Source organism: Prionailurus viverrinus, chromosome A3, assembly GCF_022837055.1.
Source record: "Prionailurus viverrinus isolate Anna chromosome A3, UM_Priviv_1.0, whole genome shotgun sequence".
NCBI lineage: Eukaryota > Metazoa > Chordata > Mammalia > Carnivora > Felidae > Prionailurus > Prionailurus viverrinus.
The window spans coordinates 11,984,345-11,999,056 of NC_062563.1; the positions used below are offsets into that span (position 1 = coordinate 11,984,345).

The 14,712-nt window shown below is 45.7% G+C and overlaps 1 protein-coding gene across 6 annotated transcripts in view; it reads right to left on the reverse strand.

Moving 5' to 3' along the window:
* SLC9A8 (solute carrier family 9 member A8) overlaps positions 1–13,736 on the reverse strand; it is a 71,168-nt gene extending 57,432 nt beyond the window's left edge. For 3 of the 6 annotated variants that reach the window (XM_047851804.1, XM_047851808.1, XM_047851803.1), the window contains exons 1-4: positions 10,863–10,957; positions 10,358–10,405; positions 8,803–8,981; positions 2,068–2,148 (exon numbers count right to left, since the gene is read on the reverse strand). In XM_047851804.1, the coding sequence (XP_047707760.1) occupies positions 2,068–2,148; positions 8,803–8,981; positions 10,358–10,405; positions 10,863–10,888 (334 nt within the window). In that variant the 5' untranslated portion in view covers positions 10,889–10,957. Of the gene's footprint in view, positions 1–2,067; positions 2,149–8,802; positions 8,982–10,357; positions 10,406–10,862; positions 10,962–11,192; positions 11,737–13,614 lie in introns of those variants that run through there. The other 3 variants (XM_047851806.1, XM_047851805.1, XM_047851807.1) reach the window with 2 other exon arrangements.
* Between the last annotated feature and the right edge of the window lie 976 nt (positions 13,737–14,712).

Sequence of the window (14,712 nt, forward strand, 5' to 3'; positions counted from 1 at the left end):
GCTGCAAGTAAAAGAACACCTGCTTAAAAATGGCTTCAACAACAGATGTTTCTTATTTCATACAACAGGCAGCTCCAGGGCTATCAATTCAACAAAACAATAATGCAGTCAAGAATCTGGGTTTCTCATCTGTCTCCTTGGCAACCCTTAGCATTCTGGCTTTTGTCTTTGAGCCACAGTGATAGCAAGATGGCTCCCAATGCTCCAGGCATCAGATCGTCACACAACTGAATCAAAGGTATGGGAAACTTTTCATCAGAGAGGATAAGGCACACTCCACCTCCACACTCTTCCCCGTGGTCTCACCGGCCAGGATGGGGTTTCACACTGCCTTGCTGCCTTCACCTCATTCAACCAATCAATGAACGGCAAAGGAGAGTGGAATGATCACGCCGGCAAAGACCAGTCTTGACTTGGAGGGGCACGCCTTCCTTGAGTGCACTGTGGCAAGATACCTGATCAAAATTAGGGTTCTATTTTCAAGGAAGAAGGGGGAAATGGCTCTTGGGTAGGCAACCGACAGCGTCTGCTATAACTCCTAGTACAAGCACTGGTGTTCACTGACCTACAGTGACCCAAACATTCAAAGAGTGAAGAACATGACATTCCAAACCAAATTATAAGAACCGTCGTTCCCATGGCACAATAACTAAACACACATCAGCTATAGTTCTTATTCTAAGTAACTATGAAAGCTGACTGCAAAACTGTACATTCCTTGGAGTGGTGTTTTAAGTCTTTACTGAATGTCCCAGAGGAGGTGTTAGTTGTGTAGGTTATTTTCAGTGTCCTGATAGCAGAAAAGGGATGATCATACCATCCTCAGACCTCGAAGGCTTTCTATCTCGTTAGCTAAGGCTGTTAGAATCTGCCGGGATGTGCAGCTCAAGAGCCTGCTAAACAGAGAATAGGAACTCTGAGTAAAATTGTTTTCCAACTCTGACTGAAGATCAGTACTATCCACTGGTGTTTCTTCCTTAAGATATGGCATCACTGGGGGTTACAAGGCTCACGTGAGGTGGCAGTGCAAAAGCTCATAGGTGAGAACTAGGCACCACTTAGAGGGGTAATGTGAAGCCCAGGGAAAACACAGGAGGGGCTGAACCAGCTTAGTAGGAATGCAGATGATGACAGGGGACGGGGAATCAAAGTCTGAACATTCATTTCCAAAGCTAAGCTAAACCATCAATGTATTATAAAAATATTACTCAACCAAACCTGTAAGGCAAAGAAAATTAACTTACAGAGAGCATCGGTGGTGATAAGGGAAAATTAAATCTCATTAGTAGGCAAGTGGAAACTAGTAAAAGCAACACAATATCACAAACTGATAAATGCCTTAGCGGGTCTCCGTGAAACCTTATTTACCATGCCTTAAGCACCCCCAAACACATTTTTGTCTTGATTTTAATACTTACTGAGAAGTAAGGTCCCTGCTTCTTCCTTCATTAACCATTTCAATTAACTTTCATGTGAGTCACATCTATTATTACACTGATTCATTCCCTCTAAATAGGAGCTGATTACCTTTTTTTTTCCTTTTTTAATTTTACTGAAATATAGCTGACATACAGAGGCTAGTTATCTTAACAATTTATTGCCACAGGAAACAAGAAAGACATGCAAGTGAGGTAGAATGGAATACTCCTGAACACCTTGGATCTCATTCTGACATTAAAGTGAGCCATTTCTCCTTCTTAGACCATGAAGTGAGAGTTCCTTCTGGCTGTAGAATTCAGTGACCCTATGAATTAAGTGTCCATTACTTGCCTTAGTAGACTTGGGTGTCTGCATAACCTAGTGACAGAGGTCAATGTGCCCCGAGGGTAGTTCTAGAAGCAGAAGGCGGGGGGGGGGGGGGGGGGGGGGGGGGCGGCTTCTATGTGACCTTTAGGAGGTCATCACTCCTGAGTCACGGTGTCCTCATCTGTAAAATGGGATCATAACACCCTCGTGGCAGGTTGCAGTGAGGATTCAATGAAATCGGGCATGTTTCTGGCACTAGGAAGGCACTCAAAAAATGGTATTATTACTGCTTTTATTATAGGATCACCGACAAGCACTTACCTAAAGAAACAACAGCAACACTCTCTGGCAAGAAATGTAATCTGTATCGGATCAGTAAATGCACCAATATGATGCAGATAGCTGTGGGAAAAAATAAGACACTGTTAAAACAGCACAATTTCAAATAACAAACACCAAGTTCAAAGCAATGGTTACTTCTGGGGGGGGGGGGGGGGCGGGTGCTGCTGCTAAGGAAAATGGACAGCGGACAATGACATGGGAAACTTCAGTTCTTTTTCCAATCTCTTATTTCTTAACCTGGAAGGAGATTCACAGTGTTTTATAACACTGTCTCCAGATTTTTTATATGCCTGAACTAGTTTATTTTCCAGTGGTTGCTCAAAGAGCAACAGACATCTAATCTTTTTCCCTAACGGCATAAACCTTATACAATCATGTATTCAAATCTCTAATTCTGAGAAATGGTCTTCAACTTTTTGGAAGTAATCACCTGGAAAATCTGAAATGGGAGGAGGAAGTCAGTGAAATCAATTCCTTTAATCAAATATAACTGCAACAGAATATGTTGCCACAAAGTGTTTTGCCACCATGGGATTGGTTCTCTTTTCACAGAGAATGAAGTGAGAGTATAGTCCACAGAGAACTAAGTCAAAACTGTGGTCTGGTGGGAGAACATCAGAGACCTAAAGGTGGGGTGCCTGCTCCTCAGCTAGGTACTGGGGCTCCCACTAGTTGAGGGCTCCCCATGGCCAGGTACTGCACTGAGTACTTCTCAAACACAGTCTCATTTAGCCCCCAACACCCCTCTTAATTAGCTATTATTACCATAATCTCCTTTGATTATAGGCACAAAAACAGGCTTCAAGAGGTCATGTCACTGTAGGTGCTGCAGGGTTGAGCCCGATTCCAACCCTGTGCCTTTATGTTTTTGTTTTTAAGTTTTATTTATTTATTTTGAGAGAGAGAGGGTGTGCAAGTGCAGAGGCCCATGCAGGCCTCAAACTCAAGAAACTGTGAGATCATGACCTGAATCGAAATCAAGAGTTGGAGACTTAACTGACTGAGCCCCCCGGGCCCCCCAACCCTGTGCCTTTAGCCATAGGCATCCACCACCTCCCTTCCGCCTGTCTTCATTCCTCAGTCACCAAAACAGGAGTCATGTTTAATTTTGCTCACAGTGGGGCGGTCACGAAAAGAAACAGAAGAATGTAAAACTGAAAGAGATAAGTATCTCTGGACCCTCCCCCCCATACTAGTATATTTTCACATAAATAATTCCTAAATGTAATTTCATGGCCCAAATGCAAGTGTGCGTATTGCTTTCTTTTATTATGCACCTAGGTGGGATAGCATCTCATCAATCACAGGACTATCTTAACAGTACTAAGTATAACTGTTGCCTTTTTTGTAAAAGGAAATGTTTAAACAATCCGCATAGTGGTTAAATGGCCACCCTCAGAGCCTGCACTGACAGACTAGATATTGTTAGGCCCACCAAAAAGCACCAGGTGGCCAGAAAAAGGAAACAGTTGTAAATATAGAAATTTTGTCCTTCTTGCATTCTGTGCTTTCAACTATCAATCTGTGGTGTTACTTTATTATAAATATTTAACCTAGTTAGAAAAATCCTACATTAAATACCAAGAGCAAGAAAAATGTTCTAATGCGTAAGCACAACATGTGACTAGTGAGCAGGCCTACTGTCTAAAAAGGCAGGTACATAAGTGGGCTGAATATAGATCTAGGGAGTTCACTCAGTTTCTGATCTTTCTTTGCACCAAGCTAGATGAAAAAATTAATTGAAAAAGTTTATTCTCGGGGTGCCTGGGTGGCTCAGTCGGTTAAGCCTCCTGACTTTGGCTCGGGTCATGATCTCATGGTTCGTGAGTTTGAGTCCTGCGTTGGGCTCTCTGCCATCAGCACAGAGCCTGCTTCAGATCCTCTGTCCACCCTCCTCCGGCCCTGCCCTACGCACTCTTGCTCTCTCTCAAAAATAAATAAACATAAACTTAAACAAAAAAACTTCAAAGTTTAGGGGCACCTGAGTGGCTCAGTCGGTTAAGCGTCCGACTTCAGCTCAGGTCATGATCTCACAGTTGGTGAGTTTGAGCCCCGTGTCAGGCTCTGTGCTGACAGCTCAGAGCCTGGAGCCTGCTTTAGGTTCTGTTTCTCTCTCTATGCCCACCCCTTGCTCACGCTCTCTCTGTCTGTCTCTCACAAAAATAAACATTAAAAAATTAAAAAAAAAAACTTCAAAGTTTAAAAATAAATAGTTTATTCTTGTAAATCAAACAACAATTTGCCCCTTTAAGACAAAGGGGAAAACCATCTATCAACAGAGAGTGCTAAGTAGGAGGTTCAGCAATGCCAGGGAATGGTCTTCAACCGTTTAAAAGAATGAGGTCTGAAAAGATGGCCCAAAGAATGGATGAAAATATTTGTAAATCATTAATCTGATACAGGTCTAGCAACCAGAATACATATGAACTCTTACAACTCAATAACAAAAAGACAAACAATGAAATTTGAAAATGGACAAAGAACCAGAATAGACATCCCTCCAAACAAACAAACAAATGGCCAATTAGCACATGAAAAGATGCTCAACCTCATTTGTCCTCGGAGAAATGCAAATCGAGACCACAAGATGCAACTTCACACCGACCAATGAGTAAGAGATGGTGACAATTAAAAAGTAAAACAAAACACAATGGAAAATAACAAGTGTTGGCAAGGACGCGGAGACACCGGAACTCTAGGCCATTGCTGATGGGAACGAAATATGGTACGGCCTCTGTGCAAGGTATGAGTTCCTGAGAAAGTTACACACAGAGCGACCATTTAACCCAGCAGCTCCACTCCTGTATGTATGTATGTATCAAAGAGAAATAAAATCATACATCTACGCAAAAACCTATACACAAATGTCGACAGCAGCCCTATTCACAATAGCCAAAACACAGAAACAATCCAAATGTCTGTCAACTGGCGAATAAACATAATGTGGAATATCTATAAAGGAAATTATTACTCAGCCATAAAAATGAATGTACTTTTAAGACACGCTACGACACGGATGAACCTCGAAGACATGATGCTAAGTGAAAGAAGCCAGACATAAAAGACCACATGTTGCATGATTCTAGTTGTGTCTGAAATGTTCTGAGTAGGCAAATTCCCAGGGATAGAATGCAAAATAGTGTTTAGTAAAGACAGGGGGTAGGGGAACATGGGGAGTGACGGCTTTCGATGGATACTGAGTTTCCTTTTGGGGTGATGAAAATGTTCTGAAACTAGATAATGCTGAGAGTCCTCGATGATACTGAATCGTACACTTTAGATAAAATGGTATATATTTTATGTTTAACACACATTCTTCAAAAAAAAGCAGATATAAAAAAATAGAACCTAAAAGGATCTCCAAGGCATCTGTGAGATGGAAAAGCAAGTTACTGAATCCTGTTTGTATTAAAACAAACAAAACCCAAGCTCTATGTGCCTTTACAAATGAATGTGCATATGAAGGTATATATGTATATACACACACAAGTACATGTTTTCAAGTAACCTTGGAAAAAACAGAGCAAGAGGCAAAGGTTTCTGTGAGGTATGGAGGGTAGGTATACCACAAGTTAATGTTTCTAAACATTCATGCCTGAAGTAATCATTATGGAAACTTCATCAAAACAGGCATATCAATTTTAGTAACTCCATTAAGTTTAATGGAGTTAAATAAAATGCATGTGCATAATGGAGTTATATAAAATGTATGTGCCAAATGATGCTAATTGTTAACTCTAGTAGGTCAATAAAAATGACTCACCATTGTTTCTGCAGAGTCCAAGATCAGCAAGGGTTAAATGTAAGTCAACTGATTTCAAGCTTCTAAAGTCAAAAGTAACTAGAGTTTTGGCATCCTTTCTCAAAAAAGGGGAACACACTGTAATCCTTTGACAAGCTTAAAGGACATAAAAGTTACAATTTCATTTGACTTGACTAAAACAGTAAACAAAAGTGGTTAAATGTGTTCCAGGTTAGGAGTTCCTGAAGTCTAGAATAAATCATGGACCCCAATTTCCCTCAATTCACTACAGTTCATGTACTCAGTGAGTTAGCAAGATACCTATTTAAAAAATTTTTTTCTTTTAATCTTCATTTACTTTTGAGAGAGACAGGGAGACAAGAGTGCGAGCAGGAGAGGGGCAGAGAGAGAGAGGGAGACACAGAATCTGAAGCAGGCTCCAGGCTCTGAGCTGCCAGCACAGAGTCCGACACGGGGCTCAAACTCACGGACTGTGAGATCATGACCTGAGCTGAAGTTGGAGGCTTAACTCACTGAGCCACCCAGGCGCCCCAGCAAAATACCTATGAACTCCAATTTTTTATCAGATTTATATGTTTGGACATCTAATCAGGAATCAATATACAAGATACATATTTTGTTGATAATACACAAGAGAAAAAATGTCTTCAAATTTATTTAAAAAGAAAGCATTCCACTCTGCTAATGCATGCTGACCTATACATAAAAAATGGAGACACCAATTCCTAGACTGCCAACAGTCTGATTAGGTGAAAACAAAACGCACCTGACACTAGTGTGACTGTGAAGTCCAGGTTTACCATCTATTTGAAAAGATATCCAAGTAAAATACACAACTAGTAAATAGTTTAGACCTTTTTGGCCCCAAAGATGTGTTACCACTGTGCTGGGTTTGGCCGGGATTAAAAGCACTATAACCCCCTGTTTTGTGGTCTCAGGCACAAACCAACCTTAAATGCTCCACACCCTGAAAATTACTTTGAAAGTCTGACTTATTCTTTTTATCTTCCCATGAAAAAAGGAGACTACAAACCAAAGTTTTCTTCCTGGTCTCTGCCTTTTATGTTCTCTGCCATTATGAAGCTGACAACAATGTAAAGAGACTAAGAATACTCGTCCTTCAAGATTATGGATTCAAGTACTAAAGATTTCTTGACCAAGAACTGTTTTTCTTTACATTCAACTACCATCACAGAGTAAAAAGGAGAAACAAGAGTCCTTGATTGTTGAAGTCATCCCCTAGAAACAGAAACAAAATTCAACTACATTCACAAGGTAAAAAATCATCTGGGCATATCAGGTCCATACGGGACAATGAATGCCTGTGGTTTGTGTACTTTTTCTGTATTCTATTTAAAAGGTTTTTTAGGACACCTGGGTGGCTCAGTCGGTCGACTTTGATCTCGTGTCCGTGGGTTCAAGCCCTGAGCCGGACTCTATGCTGACAGCTCAGAGCCTGGAGCCCGCTTCGGATTGTGTGTCTCCCTCTGTCTCTGCCCCTCCCCTGCTCGGACTCTGTCTCTCTCTTTCTCTCAAAAGTAAATAAACATAAAAAAATTTATTTTTTTAAGTTTTTTTGGAATCTATGAGAGATAAGGCTGAAACCTCAGGCTGAAAACCTGAGTTTTATTTATTTTTTTAAAGATTTTAAGTAATTTCTACACCCAACGTGGGGCTCGAACTCATGACCCTGAGATCAAGAGTTGAATGCTCTTCTGACTGAGCCAGCCAGGCACCTCGAGTCCTGGGATTTCAAACAAAATTATTATATTAAAACTATTTGACCATTAACCAGAAAATATAAATATGCCAACTTCACTCTTCAAAATAGAGTGTGGATTTGGGTCAAATTCAAAGCTATTTCTTCCTTAGCTAGTCCAAAGTGGTTACATAGTTTCATCTGTTTGTTTTTTTGTTTTTTGCTTTTGTCTAAGACAGTTCTCTATGGTCTCCGGGAGGCATCTAAACTATTACCTATTACCTAAACTTCTTGACTGATGTCTGGCAACCCAAATTTTTATTTTTTTTTATTTTTTTATTTTTTTTATTTTTGGGACAGAGAGAGACAGAGCATGAATGGGGGAGGGGCAGAGAGAGAGGGAGACACAGAATCGGAAACAGGCTCCAGGCTCTGAGCCATCAGCCCAGAGCCCGAAGCGGGGCTCGAACTCACGGACCGCGAGATCGTGACCTGGCTGAGGTCGGACGCTTAACCGACTGCGCCACCCAGGCGCCCCTCAAATTTTAATCTCTAGTCTCCCCAAAACCAGGCGAGTCAATCACTTCATCTCTCTGGACCTAGATTTTCTCACCCGTTACAGGAGGAGGTTGAACAAAAGGAGTGAATCTGTTCAAAGAAAAATATTACGTAAGTAGATAACAGCACAGTGGTACACAGATATGGTGAAAGTCACAACCACAGTTAATGGGAAAGTTAAAGGGGAAGGAAAAAAGTGTGCTAGGGCAAGGGTGTCTGATCTTTTACTCAGCGGCAAAACCTTTAATTAAATAATATTTACATGGAAACCTGAGAGCAAAGTGACAAAATGCTGTCTCTGGTCAAAAAGGCAGATGTCCTCCCATTGGACTTACCCCGCCTCCATTATCACCACCATCTACACAAGCATACACACTCATGAGCACAGCCTGAAATCCACTACACTAGAAGATGCTCAAGGTTCTTTCTAGGTCAAAAATCCTTCCTTTCTTCCAAATGATATCTAAGACATTATAGAAAGAGCTCTTCAGAATTGCTAAGCTCGGCGATTTTACGAAGAAAAAGGAGTACCCTGTTATGTTATGAACTGATCATCGTCCCTCAGTGTCTGAAGCGCAAAAACCAAATGGAAGGAAGACTTGACGTCAAGTAAATGGTGCCTTAGATAGGGTGGACCTTATGGACAACACACACAGACACTCAAGATGGCAGACGAGGGTGTCTCCACATTCACCTAGGACGAGGAGGCTGAAGAAAATGGTCATGCCGCTTGACTGTTCCTCCTGCTGAGCCTGCTCCCCCGTTTGCACGGGGAGAATGGGCTTGGCAGGGGTCGGGAGCACCAGTTTCGTAGTGACAACCAAGGTAGTGTGGAGAGTGACATTGAAACCTTCATGAGTTGTATTAGGGAACCTGTTGGACATAAAAAGCAGCAGTATTAGATAAAGGGAAATGGGCCCTGAGTACCAACACATGCGCACGCACGCACACGCAGAAGGGGAATCTGGCAAAGAGGATGATGGATTCACAAGTCTTAGAACCAAACTGATTCTGAAAGTTCCTGCCTGCCACAGCAGGAGAGTACCAGTGGCTTCAGGTGCTCTGAACCCAGCCGCTTATGGGACAGAAACAAGGGGGGAATTAGGGCCAGCGTAGAAATAAAATGCTGCCTGCTCTTTGGCATTTAATAAGGGATTCAAACAGAGGCACACTGGACTGTCATCACATTCCAAGATCCAACATTATTTACATGGCGCCTTTATTTCTCCAGTTTACATTCTTTTCCTTGAATTATAGCTGCAAGTTGACGAGCCACCTGAATTTACCCAACTGTTGATCTGGTTGGAACACCTCACCCCACTTGACAAAATCCTTCCCAGATTTCCAAAGGCTCAAATGTAACGTCCCCTGTAATACGGCATCTGCCCCGTTTCTCAGTGCTCTCCTTGCTCTGGGGTGGGATTGTTAAATAGGGCAATATTCATATAATAATCATTGCAACTGTGATTATAACAGCTAGTGTTTATTGAGTAATGCTTCATGCCAGAGACTAGGTAACATCACAACCTCTCATTTCATAGGCATACCATGCCTGAGATGGGGACTATTACTTTTTTTACCCATGAATAACTGAAACTCAGAGAGGCTGCATAACGTGGCCAATATCTCAGCCAGCCGGCGGCAGAATCAAGCTTTGAGACCAAACTTGAAATCACTGGGGCCACACTACCTCTTTTGCCTTGCGCTGCTGAGGCCCAGTTCAGTGTCTGCAATAGAGCACACACTGGGTAAATAAGCTGCCAAGATGAAATGACCACCCAGCTGAAGACACGTATCTGAAAAGATGTCAGGTGAGGGAGTCAGATTTCAACCATGGGGGTTCCTTCTTAATTTTCACCTACCCTTCCACATAGGTAGGGCATCTGTAACATGCAATAGATTGTGCCCGGCACGTGCAGAGACAGACTAAAGAGTGGTCCTTCCCCCAGAAGTACCTGGAGGACACTGGACGCCTCACACATCTCTATCTCATCTCAGCTAGCCCCTCACTCTTTCTATTCCAGCCATCCTGCCTTTCTTTCTGTCCCTAAAAGACACTAAGCCCTTTCTTGCTTCCAGCCATCTGCACTTGCTTGTTCCCTCTCCTATCCCTCCTTCTTGTCCTTAAAGTTTCAGCTGGCATGTCACGTCTTCCTGCAGGGACGCCCGCCCTAACACTTCCATTTCCTTTTAGAGCGCTGAAATCATCTTGCCTATTGATGGTCTATTCCCACTAAAATGTAAACTACCTGAGGGCGGCTCCTGGTCGGCCTCCTTCACTACTATGTGCCCAGGGCCTGGAATAGAGTAAATGGCCAACAGTTAATGAATGAATGAATGAATCTCGGTGGAGGAGACAGAAGAGAAAAATGACCGTTACAATGGAAGAGGCGACTGGCTAAGTAGGGGGGGTAGGGGACTTGCTGGAGGAGGCGGCGGAGCTCTCCCCAATATTCAGAAGACCGAAAAATGGGAAAATGAAATCTGGGTTGCGGTTTCGGCCAGACGGCTTTCGAGGCCTGCCCTGGGCTGTCGATTCCCTGCACGAGGATCTGACCTCCAGGAGGCTTAAGGGCCGGGCTGGGCCCAGGCCCATCCCTCCCGCCCTCCTCGCTGGCGCCGGCATGGTTCGTCCTGGCCAACCGGCACAAGGAGCTCCGCCTTTCAGGGCCGGAGGGCGGCCTGAGGCGCTCGCTGTCACACCCGCCGGGGCCCAGCCCTGCCGCCTCCGCCGCCCGGGAAATGCCCACTCACTCCTCTTCCGCCATCTTCTCCCCCATCCTGCGGAGCCTCCAAGACCACCGAGTTCGGAGCCGGGGGCTAGCAAGGACTGCTTTTGCTTCCGGCTTCCGCTGGAGGCGCGGGCTGGCGGAGGAGCGGGGGGCGGGGCCTCGGCCGCGCGAGGGCGGCCCTTCTGTCCCTTCGTCTCTGTGGCCTGAAGGTGGGAGGACCCTGCCAGGGCACTTTTAGGACGCCTGACTGCCCTGCGTCTGGTGACCTTCTGGCCCCGTGAAGTTTTGGCCTTTCTTCATCCCAGGGCGGGGACGTTTTGAGGGAAGCTCCTGTGAGGTCGTTGTGACTCACCCTGAGAGCAAGCACTCTCCATCCAGTGTGGAGGACTGCGTTCCGAAAGTTGAGAAGAAAACGTCTAACCGAGGCTGCGCAGAGGGACCCCAGGGGTACACTTCCCCGATCTGAGCCCCAGTTTTCCTCGCTGTAGAGAGAGGACTAGCCACTTGGGCCTCGCAGAATCGTGCAGTATTCTCTCTGTAAACAATTACTGAGTTCTGACTATATGCCTGTCATTCAAATAGGTGATGACGATCTGGTCCTGGGTCTTTCGTTAATTTGTTCGTGGAGTCGACTGCCTGTGCCTAGCGGTGGTCTGTAGGGTTGAGCATATCAGGAAGGAACGAGGCAGGGTTGTAGGGGTAAGAGGGACTCCGTCAGGAGGGCTGGTACCCTTGTGTAAGGTCTTTGGATAGGACACCACCTCTGCTGTTGCCACCTCCTTCCAGGTCCAAGACGTCATATCTCATAGCAGCTGTAGTAGCTGCCTGAACCGTAAACTTGTCTCTGGCTCTGCTGTTGTTCCTCACCGCCTTCTGCACCACGGGCTCCAGCGATCCTTGGAAAACATTTTTGAGTTATTTATTTATTTAAACAATCTCTACACCCAACCCCAAGATCAAGAGTTGCCTGCTCCTGGGACTCAGCCAGCCAGACCCCCCCCCCCCCCCCCCCCAGTGATCCTTTAAAACTTCAGTCATTTACAGTGGAATGTTACTTGGTGATCATGAAGAAAGAAATCTTGCCATTTGCAACAATGCGGATGGAACTAGGGTGTATTGTGCTCAGCAAAATAAGTCAGGGAAAGACAAATACGTGGTTTCACTCGTATGTGGAATTTAAGAAACAAAACAGATGAACACAGGGGAAGGGAAGGAAGAAAGATAAAAACAGAGAGGGAGGCACACTGTAAGAGACTCTTAAATACAGAGAACAAACTGGGGGTTGCTGAAGGGGCGGTGGATGGAGGGATGGGCTAAATGGGTGGTGGACATTAAGGAGGGCACTTGCTGGGAGGAGCACTGGGTGTTATATGTGAGTGATGAATCACTGAGTCTACTCCTGAAACCAATACTACACTGTATGCTAACTAACTTGAATTTATTTTTTTAATTTTTATTAAAAAAAATTTTTTTTTAACATTTATTTGTTTTTGAGACAGAGAGAGACAGAGCATGAATGGGGAGGGGCAGAGAGAGAGGGAGACACAGAATCGGAAGCAGGCTCCAGGCTCCGAGCCATCAGCCCAGAGCCTGACGCGGGGCTCGAACTCACGGACCGCGAGATCGGGACCTGAGCTGAAGTCGGACTCTCAACCGACTGAGCCACCCAGGTGCCCCACTAACTTGAATTTAAAGACAAGGGGTGCCTAGGTGGCTCAGTTGGTTGAGCATCCAACTTCTGCTCAGGTCACGATCTCACGGTTTGCGGGTTCAAGCCCCATGTCGGGCTCTGTGCTGACAGCTCAACGCCTGCTTTGGCTTCTGTGTCTCCCTCTCTCTCTTCCTCTCACTCACACTCTCACTCTCTCAAAAATAAATAAACATAAAAAAATTTTTTAAAATAAATTAAAACAAAACAAAACACCTCTAGTCATTGCCCTACTTAAATTGGAACCTCCACTGGCTTCCAATCTGAGTCAAAGGAAAAAAGACTTAGAAAACTCGCAAGACTCAACCCTGCCCCATTTACCCCTCAGAGGTGGATGGACTCACTCCCTCCTGCACATTTTCCACTGTGGTCACAATGGCTTCTGTGTGAACTGGGAACACACCAGGTACTTACTGGTGTACTTGCTCAGCCCTTTGTCTAGAATGCTCCGCTTGTGGGTTGTCCCTTGGATCTCACCTTTTCCCAGTTTTAGGCTTTTTGTTTAATGCTTACCTTCCTTATCCTGACTTCGCTGACCACCCTGTTTAAAACCCAAGCCCCCTCTCCTTCCCCGAGTTATTTTTCCTCAAAGCATTTTCCTCCACAAGGATGTAAACTTCCTGAGTGCGGAGGTTTTTGTCTGCTCTGTTGTTTCATCTCCAGAACAGCACCTAGCATACAGTAGGTGCTCAATAATAAAGGATCATCAAATAAATAAAGGAGTGAAGAAGTTAACTCTAGATGTGTTAGGAAACAGAAGGGTTTCGAGAAGAGGAGTGCTCTGACCTGACTTTTATCAGGACAACTTTGCCTGCCTGTGGGGAGTTGGGTGGATGACAGGCCTATGGCCAGCTTAGGAGGCTTTTGCACTAACCAGGGTGAGAGTTGATGGTGGTTTGGATTAAGGTGATGTGCTAGAGATGACAGGAAGGATTGGATTTTGGGTACATATTGAAGGCAGGGTTTGCTGAGGGACTGTGGCGTGTAAAAGAAAGCGAGGAGTCAAGGATGACTTCAAGGTTTTGGTCCTGACGAACTAGGTAGAGAAGAGAGCTGTCTGGCTTACACTCAAAGTCCCCTGCCACTCCAAAACCTCTTAGGGCTGTTGACAAAGCTGAGAGAATATGCTTAGGACCAGCCAACGTTTATTGAGTTCTTCCTGTAGGCGTGGTGCTCAGCTATTGTTTCCTTAATTCTTTTCTTCTTCTTCTTCTTCTTCTTCTTCTCCTCCTCCTCCTCCTCCCCCTCCTCCCCCTCCCCCTCCTCCTTCTTCTTCTCCTTCTTCTCCTCCTCCCCCTCCCCCTCCCCCTCCTCCCCTTCCTCCTCCTCCCCCTCCTCCCCCTCCCCCTCCTCCTTCTTCTTCTCCTTCTTCTCCTCCTCCCCCTCCCCCTCCCCCTCCTCCCCTTCCTCCTCCTCCCCCTCCCCCTCCCCCTCCTCCTCTCCTCCTCCTCCTCCTTCTTCTTCTTCTTCTTCTTCTTCTCCTCCTCCTCCCCCTCCTCCTCCTCCCCTTCCTCCTCCTCCCCCTCCTCCTCCTCCCCTTCCTCCTCCTCCCCCTCCTCCTCCTCCTCCTTCTTCTTCTTCTTCTCCTCCTCCTCCCCCTCCTCCTCCTCCCCTTCCTCCCCCTCCCCCTCCCCCTCCCCCTCCCCCTCCCCCTCCCCCTCCTCCTCCTCTCCTCCTCCTCCTCCTTCTTCTTCTTCTCCTCCTCCTCCTCCCCCTCCTCCTCCTCCCCCTCCCCCTCTCCCTTCCCCCTCCTCCTCCCCCTCCCCCTCCCCTTCCCCCTCCTCCTCCTCCTCTTCTTCTTCTTCTCCTTCTTCTCCTCCTCCCCCTCCCCCTCCTCCCCTTCCTCCTCCTCCCCCTCCCCCTCCCCTTCCCCCTCCTCCTCCCCTCCTCCTCCTCCTCCTCCTTCTTCTTCTTCTCCTTCTTCTCCTCCTCCTCCTCCCCCTCCTCCTCCTCCCCCTCCCCCTCTCCCTTCCCCCTCCTCCTCCCCCTCCCCCTCCCCTTCCCCCTCCTCCTCCTCTCCTCCTCCTCCTCCTCCTTCTTCTTCTTCTCCTCCTCCTCCTCCCCCTCCTCCTCCTCCCCCTCCCTCCTCCTCCTCTTCTTCTTCTTCTTCTTCTTCTTCTTCTTCTTCTTCTTCAAGGCATTTCTATAAACTGAAGCACAGAGA